The following is a 23,550-nucleotide window of genomic DNA, read 5'->3' as shown; positions in this document are numbered from 1 at the left end:
GGCGGTCTAAGTGGCTTGCAGACTTTTGTACTTCTGGTCTTGGGAATTCCCGAAACAAGTTTTTCCGCTAAGATGAGAAAGAAGGGTGCAATATACGCTAAGGATCCAATGAATCCGGATACTGACGAGATCCAGCAAACCATAGGATCGTACAATACCAATATACTGCATTTACAAATGAACTAATCACAAATACGAGGGTTGGGGCAGAAGTAATGGTAACTATTTTATTTCTTTTCGCGAGAATGCACGACAGGCACAAAAATTCGAAACATACAAATGGAAGAGGAAATTGTATGGAACTGAACAACGTACGAACAAGGTCACCTGTACAAGGGGTTGATAGGGAAGTGCCAAAAAACATTAAAAGAAATTACAGTTCATGCGTGTATTAGTCACAAGGTTACATTAACAGTACAAAAACAAAAGCGCGCTATGAAGCCTCAACTAGTCCCCAAGAGCCTCCACAATATGTATTGTAGTTTCGATGACTTTCTTTGTTTAAAAGACGGAACTACCTACAACTGTACGTATTTATAGTTTGCACCCTGTAACTTCCACGCTACCGCACATTGACCTAAAATATTTCTTAATCACCCTATAGTTAACGTAACGGTAGGACACCGCCATATATAATATTCCCTTGTAATATAATTACGCCTGTCTGTGCCGTCGTTCGCCTAGTACTGCGACACTAGCTTCCTAGTAGGAGATCTATTTTTTCCCCTATCCAAATAGCCAAAGTGTGCCCAGCAAACCGAGTACCTGACGGATCTTTTATGTTCTGCCAAGCGTATTGAGAGGGAGATGAGAGATCTTCGCTTGCGGGGGAGAAAATACTTTTTTGGTAAGGGTTGCCAGATATAGCTTTTTCATTGTCTTCTTGGTACACACAATGGTAATCAAAAACTGGACCTTAATTTGAAGCACGGTCTGAACCACTGATATGTTTCTCGACTGGGAAACAAAGCCAGAATCTATTGAGTACTTTTTGTGTCACTGCACCATATGTACGGTTTCTGGGAGATTAGGCTGTTCCTTTTTCAGCTTGCCATGAAGTTTCATCTTTCTGTCATTATAGTTCCTACATTCAAACTAACAGAACAACTGGGAAGAGCACTCCTCTCCACAGAGGTTAGTGTTCATTAACAATTTCGCAACAACACTGCGTTTTTCAAGTTAAAAGTTTATTTTAAAGAAACCTTGGATAACAAACTAGGAAGTTTTGGAGTGATATTTTCAATTATTTCTGATGAAACGAGCTTTCATGATTCTAACCATATTTGAAACATTTCAGCGCGGTATTTTGGAAACTATTAGATAATCCTGACCATTTAAAAAGTTTCGAATTAATCTCTCACATTTCCTATTTCCGTATGCATCTTTGGAATATTTGATTACGTCGTCTCCAATTTATTTTAACGTCGCTCTTATGTTTCTTTTTCACGTTAAGCGTGACGGTTACTGTTAGATGAAACGCTTAGGAACACCACCTATGTCCAAGACGGGACTGAAACCCAGAATCTTCGGTGGCGAGATCGTAACTTAAGTAATGAACTGCTACAAAGAGCAGCATTTGATTATCTTTTAGAGCTCTTCAAGAGTATTAATCGTGAATATCTTGAGAGAGCTTGAAACGTAGAGCAATTTTAGAACCGCGGAGTCGTAAGCAAACAAGTTTGAAAACTTATTTACATCATACTTGAATCGTTATAGAACAAAATTCAATTATCTGTACATCTGACATTGGTGCACACAGAACCCAAAACGTGTCAATTGACACATACATTTTGATTTCAATAACACGTTAACGTGCATAAACTGCGAATGATGCACCTTTTAGTGTGTCAAAATACACATAGGAATGCATTAAAGGGTATGTTTATGAGATGAAGTTCAATGTGATGCACTAAAATGCATCAATTTGAAAGATCAGACAAGATCATTTCGAAGATAACAAACTCTCACTTTTAATGCATCAACTGACACAGCTAAATGTGTGATTTTGGGTTCTGTGTGTGTAATAATAATATTTTCGAACCCATGTTCTATACTCCAGTACAGTAAAGGATTTGGAAGAGCACCTTTATTACTTGAACTCTTTTGGGAGAATATTTGATTAGTTGAATTATACTAAGGCAATACTGGACGACATGGAAACTTATATCCAGTGTCCATTTCAGGCTTGACCAGCTCGTTTGCATTTCTGGAGGTAATTTTACATTCCAGTCTACTGGAAGGACATATCACATGAACGAAGAGGCTGAGAAGATCCAAAAAACTGAGCATCCTTGTGGCAACCATGGAGCTCTCGCAATCATCTTCAGGAGACGGAGAGAGAGAAAGAGGTGTTGGAGTGATGCTGAGTTAACTTTCATCTTCGGAACTTCCAGGGGGAAATTAGTTCAGAAATTTGCGGTTAATGTGTGATTGAATTCTACTCTAATATCTCTTTCCTCGGGACCACGACGACCGGAACGTTCCTCGTGTTCGGGAGGATGATAATTGGGGAGACGACGTGTAATTGCTGAAAATAAGAATGAGGACGCCTTCCCGGAGGGGGCGCGGGGGAGAGACGCCAAAATGGAAATAATTAAAAATCGTGTTGCTCCAGGTTGTTAGCTGCGGCAGGGGAGGAGGGAGGTGGCGGCGTCTTTGAAGGAAGCCCTGTCGCGGTCTTTTATGCAGATGCTGGATTCTCCTACTCTCCAGCCCTGCCTTTTTTGAAACGAAGGACGTGCCTGTACTCCATACCCCTTGTCTTTCTTCAGGTAGTTGGGTACACTCACACTTTCTGACGTAATGCTAGATTTAACCCACCGAACCATTGTAGCATTAACTTACTTAGTACTTGAATTGTCCATTCCGATATGGGAACGTGAGCCACCACTGCTTAATTTGAACTTTAATTCTTTGAATTGTTGTTTAAAAGTCCATTTGATGCACAGACAGGCCAACTGGAACTGAACCTACATTTTAAAGTGGTACCGAACCACTATGCAATGTGCCTAGACCGGGTACCGAACCCAGGACACCAAGGCGACGACGTTACCACTACGCCATCGCGGAGGCCCTGCTTGATGTGATATTTAGCGTCCCTTTTCTGCCACTTTTGGAAAATCGCGAGGATGATATGATATTGATGGAGGTACACGCGGAACATCCATGCCAAGGCCGGGATTCGAACCCTGGACATCTGGCATCGTAGCACTGTGATAATCACACCGCCACGATGGTCTGCGTAGGGCACGACAGGGTACTTAATGCTTACCCACACGGAATGACTGCTAAATAAAAATAAACATACATGTTCTAAACGAAATCCGGTAACAAACAAATCAATGTTTGAAAACATGTCATTTACCTCTATTTGCTAGTCATAACAAATAAATTTAAGACTGAAAAGTCAAAATGAAGACATGAAAGTTTAATAATAGTTACGATAATGGGAAACCGGCCTCCCCGATGACGCAGTGGTAGGGTCGTCGCATTGCAATCAAGGGGTCCCGGGTTCGATACCCAGAGGAGCCACATAGTGGATGGAATCCAATTTTAAACCGTATGTCCAGTCCAGATTAGCCTTGCTGTGCATAAAGTGGACATAAAACACGAAATCAACCATGATAATGGGTAACCGTCCCTTTCTACTCCTATTGTGATGGGTGTTTTGATAGTAGATTAGAAATGGTAGAGCCCAAATAACACCACAAAGCCTTAATTTTTAAAATTGAAGTTTATTGAGTATTTGTTCGGTGGGCTGACTAACTGATTCGCTTTCTTTATTTTACTTCGCTTTTCTGCCACTTTTGGCTAAGAACGAAGATGAGGATGAAAGATGATAAGATGAAATTGAGGAAAGGACAATCACATACATAAATTATTATACTGGCTGGGCGTACGAACGCCAGAGCCTCGTTTGTCTGCAAAATGCAGTGCAGCGTATAGTACGTGGAAGATTGATTGACTGATTGATTGATTTGGTGTTTTAAGTCCACTTTATGCACAGTAAGGATAATCGGGGCTTGACCTACAGTTTAAAGTGGGATCCGAACCACTATGTGTCTCCAACGGGTATCGAAACCGGAACCACTTGATTACATGTACAGGGTTATTCAAAAAGAATTGTACAAAAGAAAAGTTCATTTATTTTTTAGTGAAAAGAGATACAAAAGCAATTCTGGTGGGAAAAAGGAAAGGAAGGTTGTAAATTTACCTGGGCAATTGCAAACGTTGGATATGAGCACCCTGGGTAACACGACAGATGTCAAAACGATAATCCTTGACGTCCCGGGAATTTTTCTACTGCACAGACATCCAGTCGATTCAAATTTCTGCACCCAGCGTGTAATGCAGTGTCTATGTGATGGTCGCTTCTTGAATTCGCACGAAAACTGTCTCTGAACTGTAACAACTGCACCTGTTCGTGCAAATTCCATTACGAGATATGCTTGCTCTAACTTCGTTGTTGCCATTTTAGCTACCAACAACAAGTAGCGCCTCTAGCGGAGTTTGCGTCAAATACAACTACAGGCTACAAATTTACAACCTTCCTTTCTTCTTTCCTACCAGAATTGCTTTTGTATCTCTCTTCACATAAAAATAAATTAACCTTACTTTTGTACCATTCTATTTGAATAACGCTGTACGTGGAAGAGAGGTTGACATTTGGATTTTTCGGAAAGACTAACAAGAAAGGAAATAGTTTTGGTCTAGGACGTAGTTCGATGGGAAGAAGGAAATCTCAAAGAGTAAAAAGGCCAAGAGTATTTTTGTTTGTTTTCTCTGGAAAGGGAGAAGATTGATACGCGCATATACCATAAATTGCATTATTGGACATGGTAAACTGGCAGCTATAGCCAATGCAATAGTCTGTGCATAGTAAGTACGATGCACCTTATTTATGAAAAACTCAATATGCTGATCAAGGTAGAAATTTATTTCATTATAAAACAAACTAAACGTAGCGCTTCAACCTTCTAGCAAGGTCTTCTTCAGACTCTGCACCAAGTACAAATGTAACAAGGTACAAATCAGGACGATATATATACACAAACAGTACTCCCCTCCAGAGTGGGATGAGGCTAAGCAGATAGGAAGGGAAAAGAGAATACTAGTGAGAAAATGGAAGGAGGCCAAGGAAATAGAGAAGAAACGTGAAGAAGACACAATGAATGAACTGGAATGGGGGACTGAAGATAAACATGGAATGGAAGAGGGTGTTAGAAAGAGTGGAAAGGACAAGAGAGAAAGAGGAGAGAAGAAGGAAGAAGAATGAAGGAAAACGAGCGTGAGGTAAAGAGTCCAACCACATTCTAGATGGAAGTATATACTATGTTTAGCCTTTTAGGTGAAAGTACAGTTGACAAGGGAGAGCCACCTGCTAGAATATTCCTGAACAACTTTCTAATAGTCTGGAGGGGAGTAATGTTTGTGCATATATATCGTCCTGTTTTGTACCTTGTTACATTTGTACTTGGTGCAGAGCCTGAAGAAGACCTTGCTAGAAGGTTGAAACGTTACGTTTAGTTTATGTTTCATAATAAAATAAATTTCTGCCTTGGTCAGCATATTGAGTTTTTCATATCATGGACACAAGGCTTAATGGTGTTATACCTTATTTATGTGTCTTGAGTATGAATTAAGTGTTAAGATGTAAATCCACCTTGTTATCGTTTAAACTATATTATTTATGACGTTCTTTTCTTGAGATGTGTAATTCTGTTTCTTCACATCCTTTAAATTTTTGTAAAAATATGGAAAGTTACCATCTTCTTTGCGTTTGCTAATTGATATTACTGGGAAGAGAAATTTTATATAGTTGCTGGCATAACTTGAGGACATTATAAAATACAAGCATGTCCCTCATATTGTGACGACGAGAGATTATTATTTAAGGAAGGAAACAAACTCCAACCTTAACTCGCCTTGAGATTCGGGTGATGGCTTTGATCAGCTCCTGAAGCGTATCAATTTCAATCACAGCTCGCGCGGAAGATCAAAGGAAAACCGCCATCCAATGACATGCCTCCTTGATGTAGTCGCTATCGATTGTTGGCCTTTAATCCTCCTAGCTTTCCTTAAGCCAGTCCTTCAATCACGGATTTAATACGACGGTCGATCAATAAGTTGACGCAGTGCGACTCATTCGGCGCTTTTCTTTGTAGGGGCGGTTGCATAAGCGCCAAGGATAGAAAGCTTCATGGCTTTCGCTCGCATCTTGTTTGCCACGGTAATTGAGTTGGCTGGGGTTTTCCGCGTGGCCGACACCTGTTAAAGTGGGTAAAGTTATCGGTGAAGTTATTGGTTCCCTTACGGAGACCCTCCCAACCCCGCTGCACCTTTGCCCGTCTCCTCCCTTCCAGTATGTCTCTACATATAAACGTATCTCCGCTGCGGAGTATCGGCGGTAGTTGCCTGAGGGACCGCGGAGCGGAACCTTCTTCCGGTTCTCTCGCCTCCTGCCGCTGCGGTTGCGACTGGGGTTTTGGCAGAGAAAGGATGCGGGAATCGAAGAGTGGGTTTTCTGAAGATGCGGAGCCGACAAGAAAATTGTTGCTGCCCCTGCTTCATTTAACAATATGCTTTGATGAACGCCGCATACCATTATTAAGTCTGCGCAGAGTTCTAGCAAATCCGAGGATGTCTTTCCTGACTTGCAAAGAGTACCAATTCGTTCCCACAATTCAAAATAAAGAAGAATGTTTCAGGAATCCTGTGGACTGACACACGACAAAAAATGCGAATTCGTTGCCACAATTTAAAAGCAAACCGGAGGTTTCAGCAATCCTGGGGACTCACACACTAAAAGAGTTCCAATTGCTTGCCATAATTTAAAATAAAGCCATAGGTTTCAGCTGTCCTGGGGACTGAAACACTAAAAAGAGTTCCAATTTCTTGCAATAATTTAAAACAAAACCTATCACTTCCGTGCCACAATAAAAAACAGGTTTCAGCAATCCTTGGGACTTACAAACTATAAAGAGTTTTAATTCCCTACCACAATATAGAAGAAAACATGGAGTTTCAGCAATCCTGGGGCCTAGCACACACTACAAAGAGTACCAATTCGATGCAACACTTAAAGAAATCGATGACAGATTTAGATTAAATAAATATAGAGAAAATACTCACTTCTGGCGTTGCCTTCTTGAACTCGCGGCTCTGTTCGATGAGCCGCTTCCGCGACGCGTCACTTTCGTCCTGTCGGTTCGCGACATCCGCGGCAGCTTGGTCCAGCTCTTTCTGCAAAATAAGTCAAGGTGGGAGAATTAGTACAGAGGATGAAAGCATTTAACCAACTCGAACATCAGACACATTACATGACAGAATACAATGCTGATCAGAGCTGGTCTGAGTGGGTGTAAGCAAAATGAACCATATGAAATCAGATACAGAAAAATCGGAATCTTGGTTTCTCATACGAAACACCAGTGCCATAAACAAGTACATTATTTCTAACCAAACGTCATGGTAACGGTACAAATTACGGTTTAAGTGTCAACAGAAAAAGTATTCCAATTGGACATTGCCAAATATTGATTCCAGGATATCTTTCTTGGCGTGTTTCAAATGAGAGCACCTATTCTATTGGGTTGGCAACTAAGTTCCCGCCGTTTTTTAAGGAAAGGTGTTAAAAGGTTAGTTTTCAATAAACAGATACAAGTAGTTAATCAATAATGTATTCTCCTGTGTTGTTTACAACGTTTTGCCAACGTTCAACAAGGTTTTCAATACCTCGTCGGTAGAAATCACGTGGTTTAGACTCGAAAAAGTCATCCAACCAAGCTCTCAATTCTGCATCAGTATTGAACGAAACTCCCCACATAGCATTTGAAAGAGATCGAAAGAGGTGAAAATCCGTTGGTGCCAAATCTGGAGAGTATGGTGGGTGTGGCAGCACTTCCCAACCATGAGCTTGAATGGCGTCCTTGGTCATATTGGCGATATGAGGGCGGGCGTTGTCGTGCAGCAAAAGAACACCATGATGCCGATTCGGTCTTTTCTTTTAAATAGCCTTGTTGAGTCGTTCCATTTGTTGCACATAGAGTTCCGCGTTGATCGTTTGGTTCCTTTCAAGCAATTCGAAATGGAGAATCCCTTCCCAGTCCCACCATACGCACAACATCGTTTTACGCGGATAAAGTTCCTGTTTCGCGCGTGGGATCGCTTGTGTCCCGGGGCTCAGCCATTCCTTACGCAGCTTCATATTCATGTAAAGGCACCATTTTTCATCGCCAGTAACGATTCGGTGAAGAAATCGTTCCTTGTGTCCATGGGTTGCACGGTGCCGAGCAAGCAAACCAGCGGAGATTGTGGCTCGTTGATTTTTGTTGGTGACACTTAAAGTGTGAGGCACCCATGCTCCACACTTCTGAACCTTTCCCATCGAGTGAAGATGCTTCTATATAGTAGTGTGGGAGCAACCCATTGTCTCTGCCAGTTCCCTTGTTGTTTGACGCGGATTTTCATGCAACAGGTGGTTCAATCGCTCTTCATCGAACTCAACTGGACGGCCAGAACGAGATGCGTCTTTGAGGTCAAAATTTCCTTTTTGGAACTTCGCATACCAATCACGGGCGGTTCTTTCAGCTATAGCACCCACTCCATACACAGCACAAATGTTGCGAGCAGCTTCTGCGGCCTTATAACCTTGATTAAAGGCAAAAAGGAGAAGATGTTGAAAATGATCATTCTTCTCAACTTGACATTCCATTTTAATGATCTGTAAATAACAAAAAAATGTGTCTTAGTAACAAAGAAACATACATTTAGGTAGAACAATATATTCTCTTTCGCATGATGTACACCTTCGTGCCAAACGTATTTAATGTCATAGAGATTTTTCCAATTAAAAAAAACGGCGGGAACTTAGTTGCCAACCCAATACTTATAGTGGATTGTACAGTCGCGGATACTTTTGAAAAGTACCGATCCTATTGAAAGTCCATGGAATAGGTAGAGCACACAAGTGTCCTTGACTGTATGTAGTAATTTCATGTTCATTTTCCATCTCGATAGGTAAATCACAACCGTGACAAACTTGAAACAACACAATGAATTATGAAGATACCAATAGAACGGCATTCGAATAGGTGGCCTCAATGGTAAAATCCCCAACACATGAACCTAAAGGTTCCAGATTCGAATCCTGGATAAGGCATGGATGTATCATTCTGTTTGTCCCCTTATCCATTTCATAATTTGCAATGAACCCAAAATGTATGTGTGTAATGAAATAACCTACACCGAGCGTTACGCTAAATATTCTGCAATGGTAACCAACATGGTGCGTATAAAGTATCCCTATGGTGTAAGGGAAGTTTCAGACCGAAGCGACACGTGTTACTTGAAAATTGATACTCAGAAATAAAATGAACCTTTCGCATGGAAGCAACACAACGGCCTGCAGCGTCGCTCAGACTGGGAAGTTTTATGAAGACCTCAGTCTGTTCGCTACGCATGCCTAGTGAATGCTTTGCCACAGCTGGAAGTAGCGGTGTTGATTCGGCTTTTCGGTTTCAAAACTCTCTTAGAATTGTCGCAAACACCATTAAGTCAAGAAGTAGTGGGTTATATTCTTGATGGGAGAGCATTATGGTGCACATGTAACCTGAAACAGCCGACCTCCGTTGCGGAGTGGATAGCATAGCGAGACATGGCGCCAGGAGTACCGCGTTCGAAACCCGGTCAGGGCATCAATTTCATCGTATCATAAATCATCCTCATCTTCACGATTACCCAAATGTGGCAGAAAAGCGACGGCAAAGAACAAAAATCTAATCAAAATCAAGCCAAACTTAAGCTACAGTTATGATAGCATCCCCTTTCTAAGCATGAAGAGAACTGAGCCAAAATCGTTGTTCGTAAACTATTTAATATGCAGATGAATGATTGTGTATGGATTCTAGAGACTAACGTTTCTCTTCTCGTTCTCTTTCAGTTCAGCAGACGATTACATGGGAGGTAGGGTAATCGACATGCGCCTTACCAATACGAAACAACCAGTAGCTGAACCAAGACAACCTCGTCCATCAGAAGCTCCAGAGCACAAAGTTACTTCGTAGCCAACCTCCTTCCCAAATCCTCCCTCTCCCACCACCACCAACAACAAAAAAAAAACCGCTTTGAAGGGAAGCCAGACTTTCGGGTCATGACGGGAAGCATTAGAAAGTCACAAACTTAATCATACACAAAATATTCTAAATTTTAAACTTTAATGTGACGCTCCATGTTGGGAGGAAACCCTCCGTTAGCCTCTCCTCTTCTGTCGAGCAGTTTCTCCAGCCTTCCGCCCTAACGATCCTGATTTATCGGCGTTCATCAAAGCGCCCGACATTAGCATGTATTCAGATCCTTAAATTATTGATGCAAATGGAACGGCGGGGGAGTGGAGGGCGATGGATTAATATTTTGGCACTGAAGGGTAAAGCATCGACACGAAAAGGCACGGGGCGCCAAGGGATTGAAGACGAAAAGGGCAGAATAGGGAGGGAGGAAAGGGGGAGGAGGAGGGGCCACCGATGGAAGAGTCTAAAAAGGGGGGAAAGCCGATCGAGCTTGTAAGACCAAATGCTATTGGCTTTCCTTATGCTGATTTGCATACAGAATTAGTGGATAGAAGAGGTTCAAGGCACACGCGAGATGGCAAAAGCCAGTGTTGCCAGTGGATGCCTCAAGGTTAAGCCTCGAAATGTTCATTCTTGACAATAGGGTCTGCTCTCTCTCGCTGTAGTACCACGAAAATAAATAGTTGCAATGTATATGGCGAGCCGACTTCCGTAGTGGAGTGGCTATAACAGCGCGCTATGGTACCAAGGGTTCCGAGTTCGAATCCCAATCTAGGATAGGTGTTTTTTCACTGTTCCTGCATAAATTTCATTACATCATCCCTCATCCCCATCGCTGCAATTAGCCAAAAGTGGCTAAATAGCGAAGTGAAAAAACCTAATTCAATGAATCTAATAACAGTAAGTGCACTTTGTCACCTAAAGAGTTCGCAACCTAGCAATGCAGAAGAGATAAGCGGGTTGTCGAATGTGTAGGATATGTGATTCAATAATGGAAAAGTACACAACTTGGAACCAGTTATGTACGGTGATGTAATGGTGTACATATTGTACTGTTGAAATAAATTATTATTTTTTAAAATTATTTTACTCAAGAAAATGTAGTTTAAATTTAACAACTGAGTGTAGTGGCTATAAACTTGATAATTCATTAATAATAGCACAAGCTGGTTCCATTTCGTGACCAGTTCAATTCTTACGATTACGTTTGCGAAGCTATCCTCCGGGTTACGAAACCAGAGATCCTGTGTTCGAGTCCCGTCTAACCCATGATATCTTATTATGTTTGGCCCGTCAAGTTCAGTAAAATCTCGTTAATCCGGACTAATGAGGGGGGGGGGTAAGTTGACCGATTTAACGAAAGTCCGGATTAACTGAAATAACCTAAAAGAACATTAGAAAGTGCGTTTATCGCAACAAAACACGTTCATTATGTGCATAGGCCTGCATACACTATAAGTGCAGTACAAACTCTGCGGGAAACAGAATTTCATCAGTGGTTGACTGCCTTTTCTTTGGGAAGTTCTCTTGTTGACTTCTAGCCACATATAAAACCTTGCATTCTGCTATTTTTCCACCTCCTTTTGCCTGTTCGGATTAAGCCAAGTCCGATTTATCGGGGTTCGAATTAACAAGGTTTTACTGTATTCTAATTCGTTCATCTTTCACCATGATAATTTACATTCACGGGCACCTCTGGCTTGCAACACCACCACATGCTTCCAACATGAACATTACAACACGGATGTGTCCGTGACTGTACAATACGAAGTACTGAAGCATGTTTCTAAAGTTTATTTTGAGGCGAAATCGGTCCAGTGATTCCGGTAAAGATGATGATGATCACTCATTTGTTTGTAAAACAGTGACATGATGCCACGAACGAAGAAATTGGCTAATTTTATCAGGACATCACAGAAGAGGCAGTATCTATACTAGAACTGGCAAGTGTCTAATGTCTCTTTCCAGCAAATTCGAAAACGTTACAAGAAATCTGAAAACAAAACTAATCAGGTGCTGGATTAGGATAGACAATAATGGTTGCTCGTGTTGGTTGAATTGATGCGTGTTAACCTCTGAAGGAGAACTCGTACAAAAGAAAGAACAACTTCTAATAAATTCTGAACCACAACCTTATGCACATTCATATTATTTTCAGTTTCCACAAGAATGGAAACAAATGATAGAAAAGTAAATATCTTATAAGATCACTAAAAATAGTAAAATGATTCCAGAAATTGTTACAACAAATAAGCATAAAATAAATAAGGAAATGTTAGTATTATCTGAAAGAGACAATTTTATCACTTTTCCAAGTTTAAAACACTAAGTATTTTCCAGATTTAAAGTTCTTTATATTGAAAAGCCTAACCCGAATCTCCGTCACGTGCAAATCTGGACCATTACTCCATTCCCAGCTCATTTTCTCTCAGTTTACGTCCTGAAATGTGTTGATCGATTCAGGCCCGTAGCTAGAATTGATCTCCAGGGGGGCTCACGGGTTATCGGGGGGGGGGGGCTTTGTAAACCAATTCCATTTTTCAAAAATTTAACAGTATTAAATGAAGGTAAATTATGTCTGTGGGGGGAGGGGTCAATACGTTACTTAAAATTTATAAATATCACACACATACATTTTTCTACATCTTTTAAAATATCTCTTGAAGTGTTAATTGACTGATACTGAAATCATCCCTTACACACTCCATAGTGCACAAAAACTGCACAATATTCAATCACAGTGCCCACAGTACATTCCACCCTCGGCAGAAACAATGCAACTCCCCTTCGTTCCCAAAACTTGGGAGCTGTTGACCTTTGATGCAGATGCGAAGAAAATTTGCATGATGACAGTCACAGATTACTGTCTAAATGGAGGCCGCAACAGGGGCAGTGAAGGTACAGATAGAGAAGCTGCCGCATGAAAGAACTTAATAAGTCCACATAATCTTCTAAATACTTGTAGCTACTTAGACTTCAGCTCAAACAAGATGAGTGAATGTACAGAGCATTCACTGACATTCACTACGAGACTCGGCGGTAAGTTACCCGCCATCAGCGCTTGTCTTTCCCGGTGAACGCGTCAGCGACAGTCGCTAGAGTCGGCTATTAAAATTACAGTTTTCATATTGTGTACTAACCTTGACTACAGAAGGTGTTGAAAATTATGTCCCTCTGCTTCAACACATTCCTGGCATCTCCGAAGGAAATTGGCATTTACACGTGCAAGTTCGTCTACTGTAATTCTCCCGATTTCTCGTACAATACTCTCTTTTAACTCACGGATGGTGTGCGGATTGTCTTTGTATACTTTGTTCTTTAGATTTCCCCATTTTTCTTTCCACTTTTATTCAGAACCGACCCTGTTACTCTAAACCTTTTTACGAGGTTTAATATAAGCGACTGTCGCGGACCCGTTCACCGGGAAAGACAAGCGCTGATGCTGGGCAGCTTGCCGCCGAGTCTCGTAGCGAATGTCAGGGAATGCTCTGTATTAGCTGCTGTTCATGTTCTGTGGCTTTGTCCTTAAAGTTGTGATCTGTCTACATTTTCACTCTGCACTGCAAACAAATTATCCAAAATAGTTTTACCTAATGTCAAGGAGGGGCTGACGGCAGTTCCAGGGGGGCTCAGCCTCCTCCTCCCTGGCTGGCTGGCTGGACCGATCTTGCTCAAAGTTCATTACCAAATCAGTCGTCTCAGATACGTAGGTATTTGGGTATCCGTATTCCCCTCACTCTCTGCCCCTCCTAAACTAAACAACCACTGTATTTTAAAGGTTTTATTGCAGCCCTAAAATTCTTGAGAATTTCGTTCCTGAAGCTCCCGAAATACGTATAACCTAGTCAAAGCGTGAAAATGTCAGAGATGGGAGAAAATATTTTCATTCACGTGTGGTTTCAGTATTCAAGTAAGGAACGAAATAATGTCAAGAATATCTTTGCAGATAATCCTCATGGCAAAAGATCATTGACGAGAACAGGAATAGAAAAGGAAAACATTTTAAAGAGGTTGTGGAGAACTAATAGATATGTAAACATCTGAAGAATGCATTTCATACTAGAACAGATGTGCTTCAGGCCGACTAATTATGTTCCACATGGTCAAACAATCCTGCGGGAATTCAAGAGCAACAGAAAAAAAGTTACGTGCCCACATCAGAAAACAATTTGCAAACTTTCTGGACTGTTGAAGCATTTCCGATCCTTGTCATATTGAATACGCTACCTTATACCCAGCCCTTTTGCTTTAACCCAGTTAATTCAACATCCTTCAAGCATAAACGAAATTTCATCTGCAGGAGTTAAGAATGCAAATGAATGTTCTGGTGTATATTAATGATGCATACGGGATGGCGTTCGATACACATATTCGCGCTTGTGGAAAATTGACTCTACACTACTAGAGTTTAAAAAGTAGATTCAAGCACAAGAGAAAATATTTTACAGAAAGGTGCACAGTTAGAGCAATAATAGAAGTTCATGACTTCTGTTATGAAAGTGCGATCAGGATTGTCTCTAAGGAGAATATATCCATGATATTAATCATTGCTTCGTTTTTAGTGGTTACTGATTTTGACGACCTTTTACGGTAGGGCTATAATCCTCAAAATCCCAACAGTACATAAGAGGCTTTCATAATGTCTTTCCAAATGAGAAAGTTCTTTATAAGTACTACTTTAATTTGTACTCCATTCGTAATTAATTTCTGAGTTGGCATTGCACATTCATTATCTTTAAGGGCATACCCGCGTAGTGTGTTACCATAACCTCTTGCTTTCATTGCTAAATATTTTGCTTTTATAACTAAAAGTATGAAAAAGCGAAAAAAGTTGAACTAGATTAACTATTTCCATTTTATGTGTGTGCGAATCTTAGTTTATCACAAACTCTGAATAGACGTGAAAACATTTCACCCATAAGAATTTTCTAAAATCCATTCCACTAGTTTCGTCAGTCAATAAGAGGGAACACAAATCAGACTATAAATATTCAATGTGGGTTTGATGAAGGGTGGACATTTCTATGTTCCTAATCTAGCCTAGCCCGATTAGGACAAATCGAGAATAGTAGGCTGCTCAAAAGAATTCGAACATAATAGAGTAAACATGTCTAGCATGTAAAGGAACGAGTTTTAAAAAATATTTACAAAATTATAACTTCGGTTGGGATTTTTTTCCGGTGCTGCCCAGTCTCCCCAACTTTATTTTCATGCAAGTTATTTATTAGGAAATGTACTTTTCATTCTCTTTTCTCTCATCAGCTACTTGTTTATTCTCAGCAGGATTGCATACTTGCCAGCATTTTACTGGAACTGGATCCAGCATTTAATGGAAGATCAACTTATTGTGCTCTCTAATACAGTACGTTTACAGAGAGAGAAAGAGAAAAGAAAGATGAAAAGAGAGAGAGAGAGAGAGAGAGAATATGAAGCGGGAGAAAGAGAAAGAAGATGGAGAAAGAAGGAAGAGGGAAAAAGGGAATAAAGAGAAGGAAGAGGGAGAGAGAGAAGAAAGCGGTAGAAAGAGAAGGAAGAGGAAGAAAGAAAAGGAAGAGGCAGAAGGGGAAGGAAGAGGGAGAAAGAGAACGAAGAGAAGGAAAGAGAAGGAAGCGGGAGAAAGGGAAGAAAGAGAAGGAAGAGGGAGTAAGAGAAGAAAGATGGAGAAAGGGAAGGAAGAGGGAGAAAGAAAAGGAAGAGAGAGAAACGGAAGGAAGAGGGAGAAAGGGAATGAAGAGGGAGAAGGAGATAGTGGCAAAGAAATAAAACAGAGAAAGGAAGAGGAGAAAAGGAAAATACATAGAAAAGAGGAGAAAGAGAATGAGGAGAGGGGAGAAAGAAGAAAGCGGGAGAACGAGAAGGGAGATGGAGAAGGAAGCGAGAGAAATAGAAAGAGGGAGGAAGAGGCAGAAAGGGAAGGACGACGGAGAAAGAGAAGGAAGAGGGAGAAAGAGAATGAAGAAGGAGAAGGAGATAGTGGCAAAGAAAGAGAAAAAAGAGGAAGGAAGAGGAGAAAAGGGAAAGACATATATAGAAAAAAGGGGGAGAAAGAGAATGAGGAGAGGGAGGAAAGAAAGAAAAAAGATGGAGAAAGATAATGAGAGGGAGAAAGGGAAAGCAAATAAAAATAAAAAAGATAAAAGGAAAAGGAAAAGAAGGAGAAAGAGAAGGACACGAGGTGAAAGAGAGAGAGGGAGAGTATCCCTACCCCCTCTCGTCCAGTAAATACTGACATACTGTATTCAACAGCCGAGTATATGAACATCGCGAAAAAATTAAGAGTATTTTCAGAGAGCTGGTTCCAATATTCTGAGCAATTGTTATAGCCGTCTGCTCGATTAGTAAACATATTCTGAACAGAAACTTTTGCTCTAGTATTCTATAGCGTGAGTTTTGCAGTTTTCTTTGTTCTTTGTAAAATGAATGATCAGGAGACAAACATATGTTGACGGAAACTACAGAAAAAACATTCAGGAAGTTGGGATTACAAGGATGAGAATAAAACATGGAACTAACAAAATTACGTCATAATCTGACATTTTCTCCATTGTCCTCTAAAATACTGAATATGAGCGCAACAATGTTCTCCATAGTTCTGCCTTAGTAACCGTTTCTTTCCTATTGTTGTTCTATCCTCTGAAATTTCGCTTTAGCTCATGGTATTCATCGAAATGTTTGAGATACCGAAACTGTTCTAATGCCTAGTGAGGAACTTTGCGCCCCCTAACTTCGATTCTAAGCAAACAAGAGACTGAAAGGGAGTAAAGGGTTGAGGGGACCACCTTCACAGAAGATCGAACTCACTCTACAGACAACTTCTGTCTCCTGCCGACAATTTTAATGTACCTGCCAACTCTGGGAAACCGCTTAGACGGGATATTCCGTTAGAAAAGTAGACACAGAGGACGATATTTCAAATGTTAAGAGAGGAAAGGGGTTTTAATGCAAACAGGGTTTGGGATTATACGGGATGAGGGATGGATTGGCAAGACGGACGGGAACAAAATCGCCATTACCCTCTCTCTCTCTGCCTCTATCTTTCTTTCTCCCCTCCTCTTTACTTACTTGTTTCATTTGCAATGCCCTACGCTACCAGCAGAAGTCGGAGGAACCCCTGATCTTCCATTACCAGAGAGAGGAGAGAGAAATTGTATTCCCTGCTTAGCCGATGCAAGATTCAGTATTCAGAGGCTCAAATGCCAGATGCAGGCTGTTGGGGAGTTTCTTCCCTGATGCTAACCCTCCGTTTGTTTAGCGGCCTGGAGAGAGGTAGTGGATGCATATGATTACAAGGTTGCGCTAATGGAAAATAATGTACGATGTTTGGGTTTATATCATCGAGGCGATGGTGGTCAGTTACTAATTTATATCTATTGGTGGTGCACGCCGGTGGTGTCTTACAACATTTTCAATTTTAGGAATGACAAACAATAACACTGGTCAACAATGATTTTGCTAAATGAATAATTTTTAGTGGTTTTTATGTTTTTTGGTGTACAGATTCTGAATATGAAATCAGAATTTCTCAATCGGGCTTAATTTTTTTGAAACACGTTCACATTTTTCTTAATCTTTTCAGCCCATTTTACCATTAAGCTCTATTATATTTGTAGCAAAAGTATGATGACTTCCAAAGCATGAATAAACGTGAAAAAAGTTTCTGCGCAAGCCAATCATTGTTGACTACAATGGCATTGTTGACAACAATGATAAAATACTGGATTATTGCCATCAGAATAACAACAATAACATTCAAGTTCTCTTACGTTTTGTGACATAAGTTTGTCGGCACTAATTTGTGTATAGGCTATCTTGTGTTACTCGAGGCCCGTACCCAGGATTTTTTTGAGGGAGGGGCCAGATCCATATATATATACACACATACAGTGGCAGTTTTATGGGGGGCCTGGGGGGCAGTTGTCCCCTACTTCTTAATGCTTGTCTACCAAGATAAAATAACTGTCCTTGCCCCCTCCCCTTCCGCAGTTTTGGCAACCAATCGCTGATACTGGTCAGAAGTATTCGAATAGCTCTGAGTTTCGCAAATTAAAAGTGTTTTCAAATTTCCTTTATTTTCTTATACCAGAACCATTGAACAGCCACGATAATTCTGTGTTTAGAAAATAATATATTATTTATAAATTAAATTATAAGCAGTAGCAATGATTATTACAATAAATAATTCAAATGTGAGTTAACCCAAAGCCCGCTACAAAGGGTCGTAGCAGGCTGGGTTATTCAAAAGAGAGAGAGAGAGAGAGAGAGAGAGAGAGAGAAAGAGAGAGAGAGAGAGAGAGAGAGAATTTTCACCTGGTAGCCTTGTATGAATGGTTATAAAACTAAAAATACCCAATATCGCAGACTGCGGACTTCTGGAGACATCCTCTCTACACAACAAACACATTCCTTTATGCAAGGTCATAATTGAAATTTTACATGTTTGAAAAATCGTCGATGTTATTTTCATAGGATTTTATAGGTTCACATTTAAAAACTTCATGGCCCCCATCGCCCCTCCCCTGGGTACGGGCAAGTGTTACTGTATATAAATATATATTTAAAAATGCCTCATAAGTGTGTCAACCACCCACACATTTTTGTTAAGTCTTCGGCGAGCATAACTTCATTGATTGGGAAATCATGCGAAGTTTAATTTGACTGCAAAATACAAGGGTTGGATAAAAAGTAATGGCAACACTGCTGTCCCGTGAAAGGGGCGAGTCACAGCGCCACAACCGTTTCGTGGTTGATAAAGGAATGTCAGACGAGGAAGTATAGTGAGTGGGGTGCGATTGTATATTATTCAGTCAAAAACAGCAGTGCTCTGAAGCACAAGACGAGAGTGCAAGCGCCCTAACAATATGTTTAGGCAAGAAGAACAACGTCTCTTAGGCAGACGGTCAACGCAGCCTACTTCTGCACCTTCTTGCAAGACCACCTTCGTCTCGCATTAAGAAGGAAGCGACGGCACGTTCTGGCACGGTGTCCCATCATCCTGCTTGACAATGCAAAGTGTCACACTGCGAACACTGTGACGGCGCTCCTGCGTAACTGGTAGTGGGAGGTACTGGAACATCCGCCGTATTCACCGGTATGAAACCGTGTGATTACGACCTTTTTGCCAAAGTGAAGGAACCACTGGGCGGGAAGCACTACGACACGCGCGAAGCCATCATACGTGCTATAGGGCGGTCACTGCGGGACATCGATAGAGATGGACGCGCTGACGGTGTACGACGCCTTCCATACGTGTGGCAGAAGGTCGTAGAGATGGGGGGGGGGGCGATTACATTGAAGGAATGTAACACGTGCTCCTCTGCCAATACAGTCAAGTAGCAATTATACCAGTGTTGCCATTACTTTTTATCCAACCCTTGTAGTTAACCAGAAAACATCTTGGGCTCCTTATATCTGCTGTGCTTCATGTGTGACACTGTTGTGTATGGCTGAAAGGATTTGTCACATGCCATTCGGAGTTCTCATGGTTTGGAGAAAACTGTTCAAACATTCAACGAACTGCTACTTTTGCATTACATAAATCTTTAAGACTAGGCATATCGTTAAATACTATGATATTCATTCAGCTAGAAGGCCTGTGTTTCCCAGTCCAGCCTTTCCCACGATTGAATCAAGCTGAGGTGGCAGCATGGGGATCAGATCAAAAAAAATTGTAAAGGATTTCCTTGTAAATCATAACAATTTTAAGGAGCTTCTTGATAATTACAGAAACTGGGATGTACGGTAATATGTTCCTAAAAATTTATTTCTTGGTCAAACATTTGGACTTTCCCCCTTCCAACACTTTAAGTGTTTGTGACGAACATGGAGAACACTTCCGTCAGGAAAGCCATTTCCGAGGTAAACGGACCCATGAATGTTAGCGACTACTCCTGCATTCTCAAGATTCCTCAAGCTAAGTTCAGCAGAAAATCCTTAAGAAGTACATTTTAGATGAGTATACAGAATATGTAACGTAGGGTAAGCTATACAGTTTAAAGTGGTGAGAACTCTAAGGGTACACTTCTTACACTTTCTAATACAATTTGCAAAATATTTCTATCTTATATTTGTATAAATATTCCCGGGATAGAGTATAGAACATTAGTTGTTCGTTCCAGTACGTGAAATAATGTTATCAATACTATATACACTCATTTCGTTTTGGCACGTGTACAGTCCACTAATTCCACTAATGCTGCTGAGGTAAATTGGTAGATATGCCCGTTGTAGAGGCCTGAGGTCACTGGAAACTATACTGATCGCAGGCCCAACTGGCGGCTGTCCTATAGTAGCGCCAAGCTTTCTGAATCCGCGGATAATATGCGAACTACAAGCTTCCCCGTATCTTAGCTAGCGACACTAGCACCACTGCTCCCATGTCAGGATTTCAAATGAGGTGGTGGATCTATACATAGCTCTATCTGTCCACCAATTGTCTTCGGAGGTGTGTGGCTCCATGAGTGTCAACTATCTTAGTTGCGAAGTAAAAGCTGTAGTAGTAACATCGCTCTGCCGTTACAACGTTGGCAAGCGTAAGCATGTTTTTATCTGTACCGTGCTTTGTGTACTATTGTACAACTTTTATCCAGTAACGGCAGTAACTATATATCTCCTAATTTTACAGTACGTTTGGCAACAAGTGGTGTAGCCGACGCTCATTTGTCTCGTCGCGCCAGAAACGCTCAGGTGCCTTGTGACACGAAAATACCCGATGTCAGACGAGGAGAATTCAACTGATCGCTGATTCGTTGATTCCCAGCCGCCAGCTGGAAATGCGAGCAGTATAGTCCCAATCTACCACACAGAGACGGGGCAAAGGATTCACAAAATTATCCCCTTTCGCCAAGAACCTCCCAAGGACACATCTCCCGAGGAACTGCACCCTTGAAGCAAGGATCCAGGAAGCAGAGCAGTCACTCTCCGGGGGACAAACGAGCAGAGTTACTCCTGCTTCATTTTTCAACCGGAAGTCGACGGAAGTCAGCTCTCGGGTCTGTCTATAGGTGAGCCCTCCACTCGCGGCGGACTTTTAGTACTTGGGGGGAAGTCGTTACAAGAAAATGCCCTCGGTTAAGACGGTGTGGAACCTCCAAGCACGAGGAAAAGAGGAAGAGGTGGTGACATTACCAGGAGACCCTATTTTCTTTTTACGAATGTCTTCCTCCTCCCCCGTCACCCCCCATTGTCTCCCCGCTGCATGTATATGCATGCCACCTAACCCCCGACGTTTTACATCCAGTTCCTCTTCTGGAGGCATTGTTTGCGAGCTCCAGCCGACAATTGTTTAGTCCGCGCGCACCGGAAGTCGTGTGGAAAGCCGCGAAGAAAACTTGCTAATGTAGATACGAAGAAGGGGGGAGGGTGATAATTGCATTATGGATAATGATATTACCCTCAACGCTCTTTCTATTTCCATATTTCTTACCGTGGTCAAACTCCTGCGGTGCCATTGTTTCTTCAGACGGGAAAAAAAGGAAGGAAAAGAACTGTTGCCTGTTCTAGACCTCTGTCTCATTTTACCCTCTCCACCCTCGCGCTTCGGAATGGGTTCGCGCAGAGACGTGGCGAAGGTAGGGGGTATATCCTTCCCGCGGGAATTTCCCCTGAGTTTTACGGTTTATAGTTCGGAGGATTGACTCCCCTCCGTATATTTCAATGACAGAAACAAAGGCTGGCGACCGGTAATATCAAGCTAATATCGCGAGCGCCGTCTCTCTGGAGACGGTGTGGGGGATGGCACTACCTTCCAGCGCCTCCAGAAGCATTCCTTTTTTTTTCTCCATCCAGGAAAACTTGTCAAGGAAAATATTTTCTCCAGGACTGGAGAAGCGATAGCTCCAGGTGTAAGTACATGGGAAATTCTGTTATAAAAGATCCGCTGGGCGGGGCCAGAAAGATCCAGCCGGATTGGCTGACGGGAGCTTCGAAACACGGTGACCTCGCATGACCTTCAAGCGTCTGCGTGATATTTCGCATCAGTCGGGTCAGGTTTTCCGGAATGACACTTGACAGTGACCTCCCGCTTGATGACAGTCACAAATCTTCCCGTTGCATTATCTACAGACCTGTCTTGTGTGCGGACGACAGGGGAGGATGCCGCGTCGCCAGATCCACGAAAGAATCGACCATTTGTTACAGGAAGAGCCTACCCGCAATTACCCACCATACCCTGCTCTTACGTGGGTATTGAAGTGTGCGATGTCGAGGCTTCTTGACTGCCAATGATTCGCTCGCTATCATCCAATTATATTATTATTATTGATGTTAATTTACTTTTAGCGGAGTTACATTTAAAGCTGTAATTTTGTTTCAACATCTCAGCATATAGTCAGAAGTTCAGATCCAACTGTAAAGTGGGGAAAACTTCTGATTAACCTATATGGCCGCTGTAGCGCAGTCGTTGTCGACATCCGTGGCGGAGTGGATAGCATAGCACGCTGCGACGCCAGAGGTCCTGGGTTCGAATCCCGGTTAAAACATGGATATTTGTGTGTTCTGAGAAAAAACTAAAAATTGAGAAAACCGAGAAAGAAGTGAAAAACGGGGGATACTACCGCATAGGGGTATTTCTTATTAAATAAATAAATAAAAAAGTCGTTAGGAACTCGGGTTCGATCCCAGCGGGGGAAACCAGGATTTTTTTCTACATGTAGAAGAGGCGCCCACCCAGCGTCGTACCTCGAGGAAACTCTTGAGGTAAAGACGGCCCCACACCCACCTTCGGTCGTGATCAAGAAAATGTGGGGCCCAAACTCCACACCCCCATACGTCTTCATAGAGTGGTGCAAAAGTACAGGGGCGCACATTACATTCCTTTATGTAACAAGGTGTTAGCCAATACCACACTTAGAGAATCTACTTTCTAGAAAAAATATAAATATGCTGACCAAGGCAGTAATTTATTTTATTAAAAACATAAACTAAACGTAACGTTTCAACCTTCTAGCAAGGTCTTCATCAGACTCTGTATCAAGTACAGACTTTTGTACTTGATACAGAGTCTGATGAAGACCTTGCTAGAAGGTTGAAACGTTACGTTTAGTTTATGTTTTTAATAAAATAAATTACTGCCTTGGTCAGCATATTTATATTTTTTCATAATAATGGAAACAAGGCTTAATGGTGTTATAGTTTCTAGAATATTCACTTCACATGTAAAAGTGGTACTGAATAGAAATTGACTGTTGGAAAGGGGCATCGGGGGTTAGCTTTTACGAAATACTTGACGCATGTTGACTTATGGTTAACGAAGATTTTTATATGTATGTATGTATATATATATAAAAAGTCATAACGATTATAGCAAAAATGCCCTTCGCATGCAAACCTTTCCAAACGCGAAATTATATCCAATCTTAAAATCCTCTTTCAGATTTGAGGTTGCTTTTCAGAATGAATAATGGGCAACTCTTTACAAGTGAACTCTCGCTACTTTTTCATATTCGGATCCCACGTACCAACACCAAATGCCACAATTTTTTCACAG

At 41.5% G+C, this 23,550-nt stretch overlaps 1 protein-coding gene across 1 annotated transcript in view; it reads right to left on the bottom strand.

The window, feature by feature from the left end:
- Nucleotides 1-23,550, bottom strand: part of LOC145992540 (protein CASP-like) — a 342,046-nt gene that overhangs the window by 73,859 nt on the left and 244,637 nt on the right. The window contains exon 2 of the mRNA XM_083128893.1: nt 7,132-7,242. Within this exon, the coding sequence (XP_082985019.1) occupies nt 7,132-7,242 (111 nt within the window). The remainder of the gene's footprint in view (nt 1-7,131; nt 7,243-23,550) is intronic.

Source organism: Lepisma saccharinum, chromosome 9 (genome assembly GCF_977018435.1).
Source record: "Lepisma saccharinum chromosome 9, izLepSacc3.1, whole genome shotgun sequence".
Classification (NCBI taxonomy): domain Eukaryota; kingdom Metazoa; phylum Arthropoda; class Insecta; order Zygentoma; family Lepismatidae; genus Lepisma; species Lepisma saccharinum.
The sequence above is the reverse complement of the archived record's forward strand: the minus strand, read 5'-3'. Positions and strand labels throughout refer to the sequence as shown.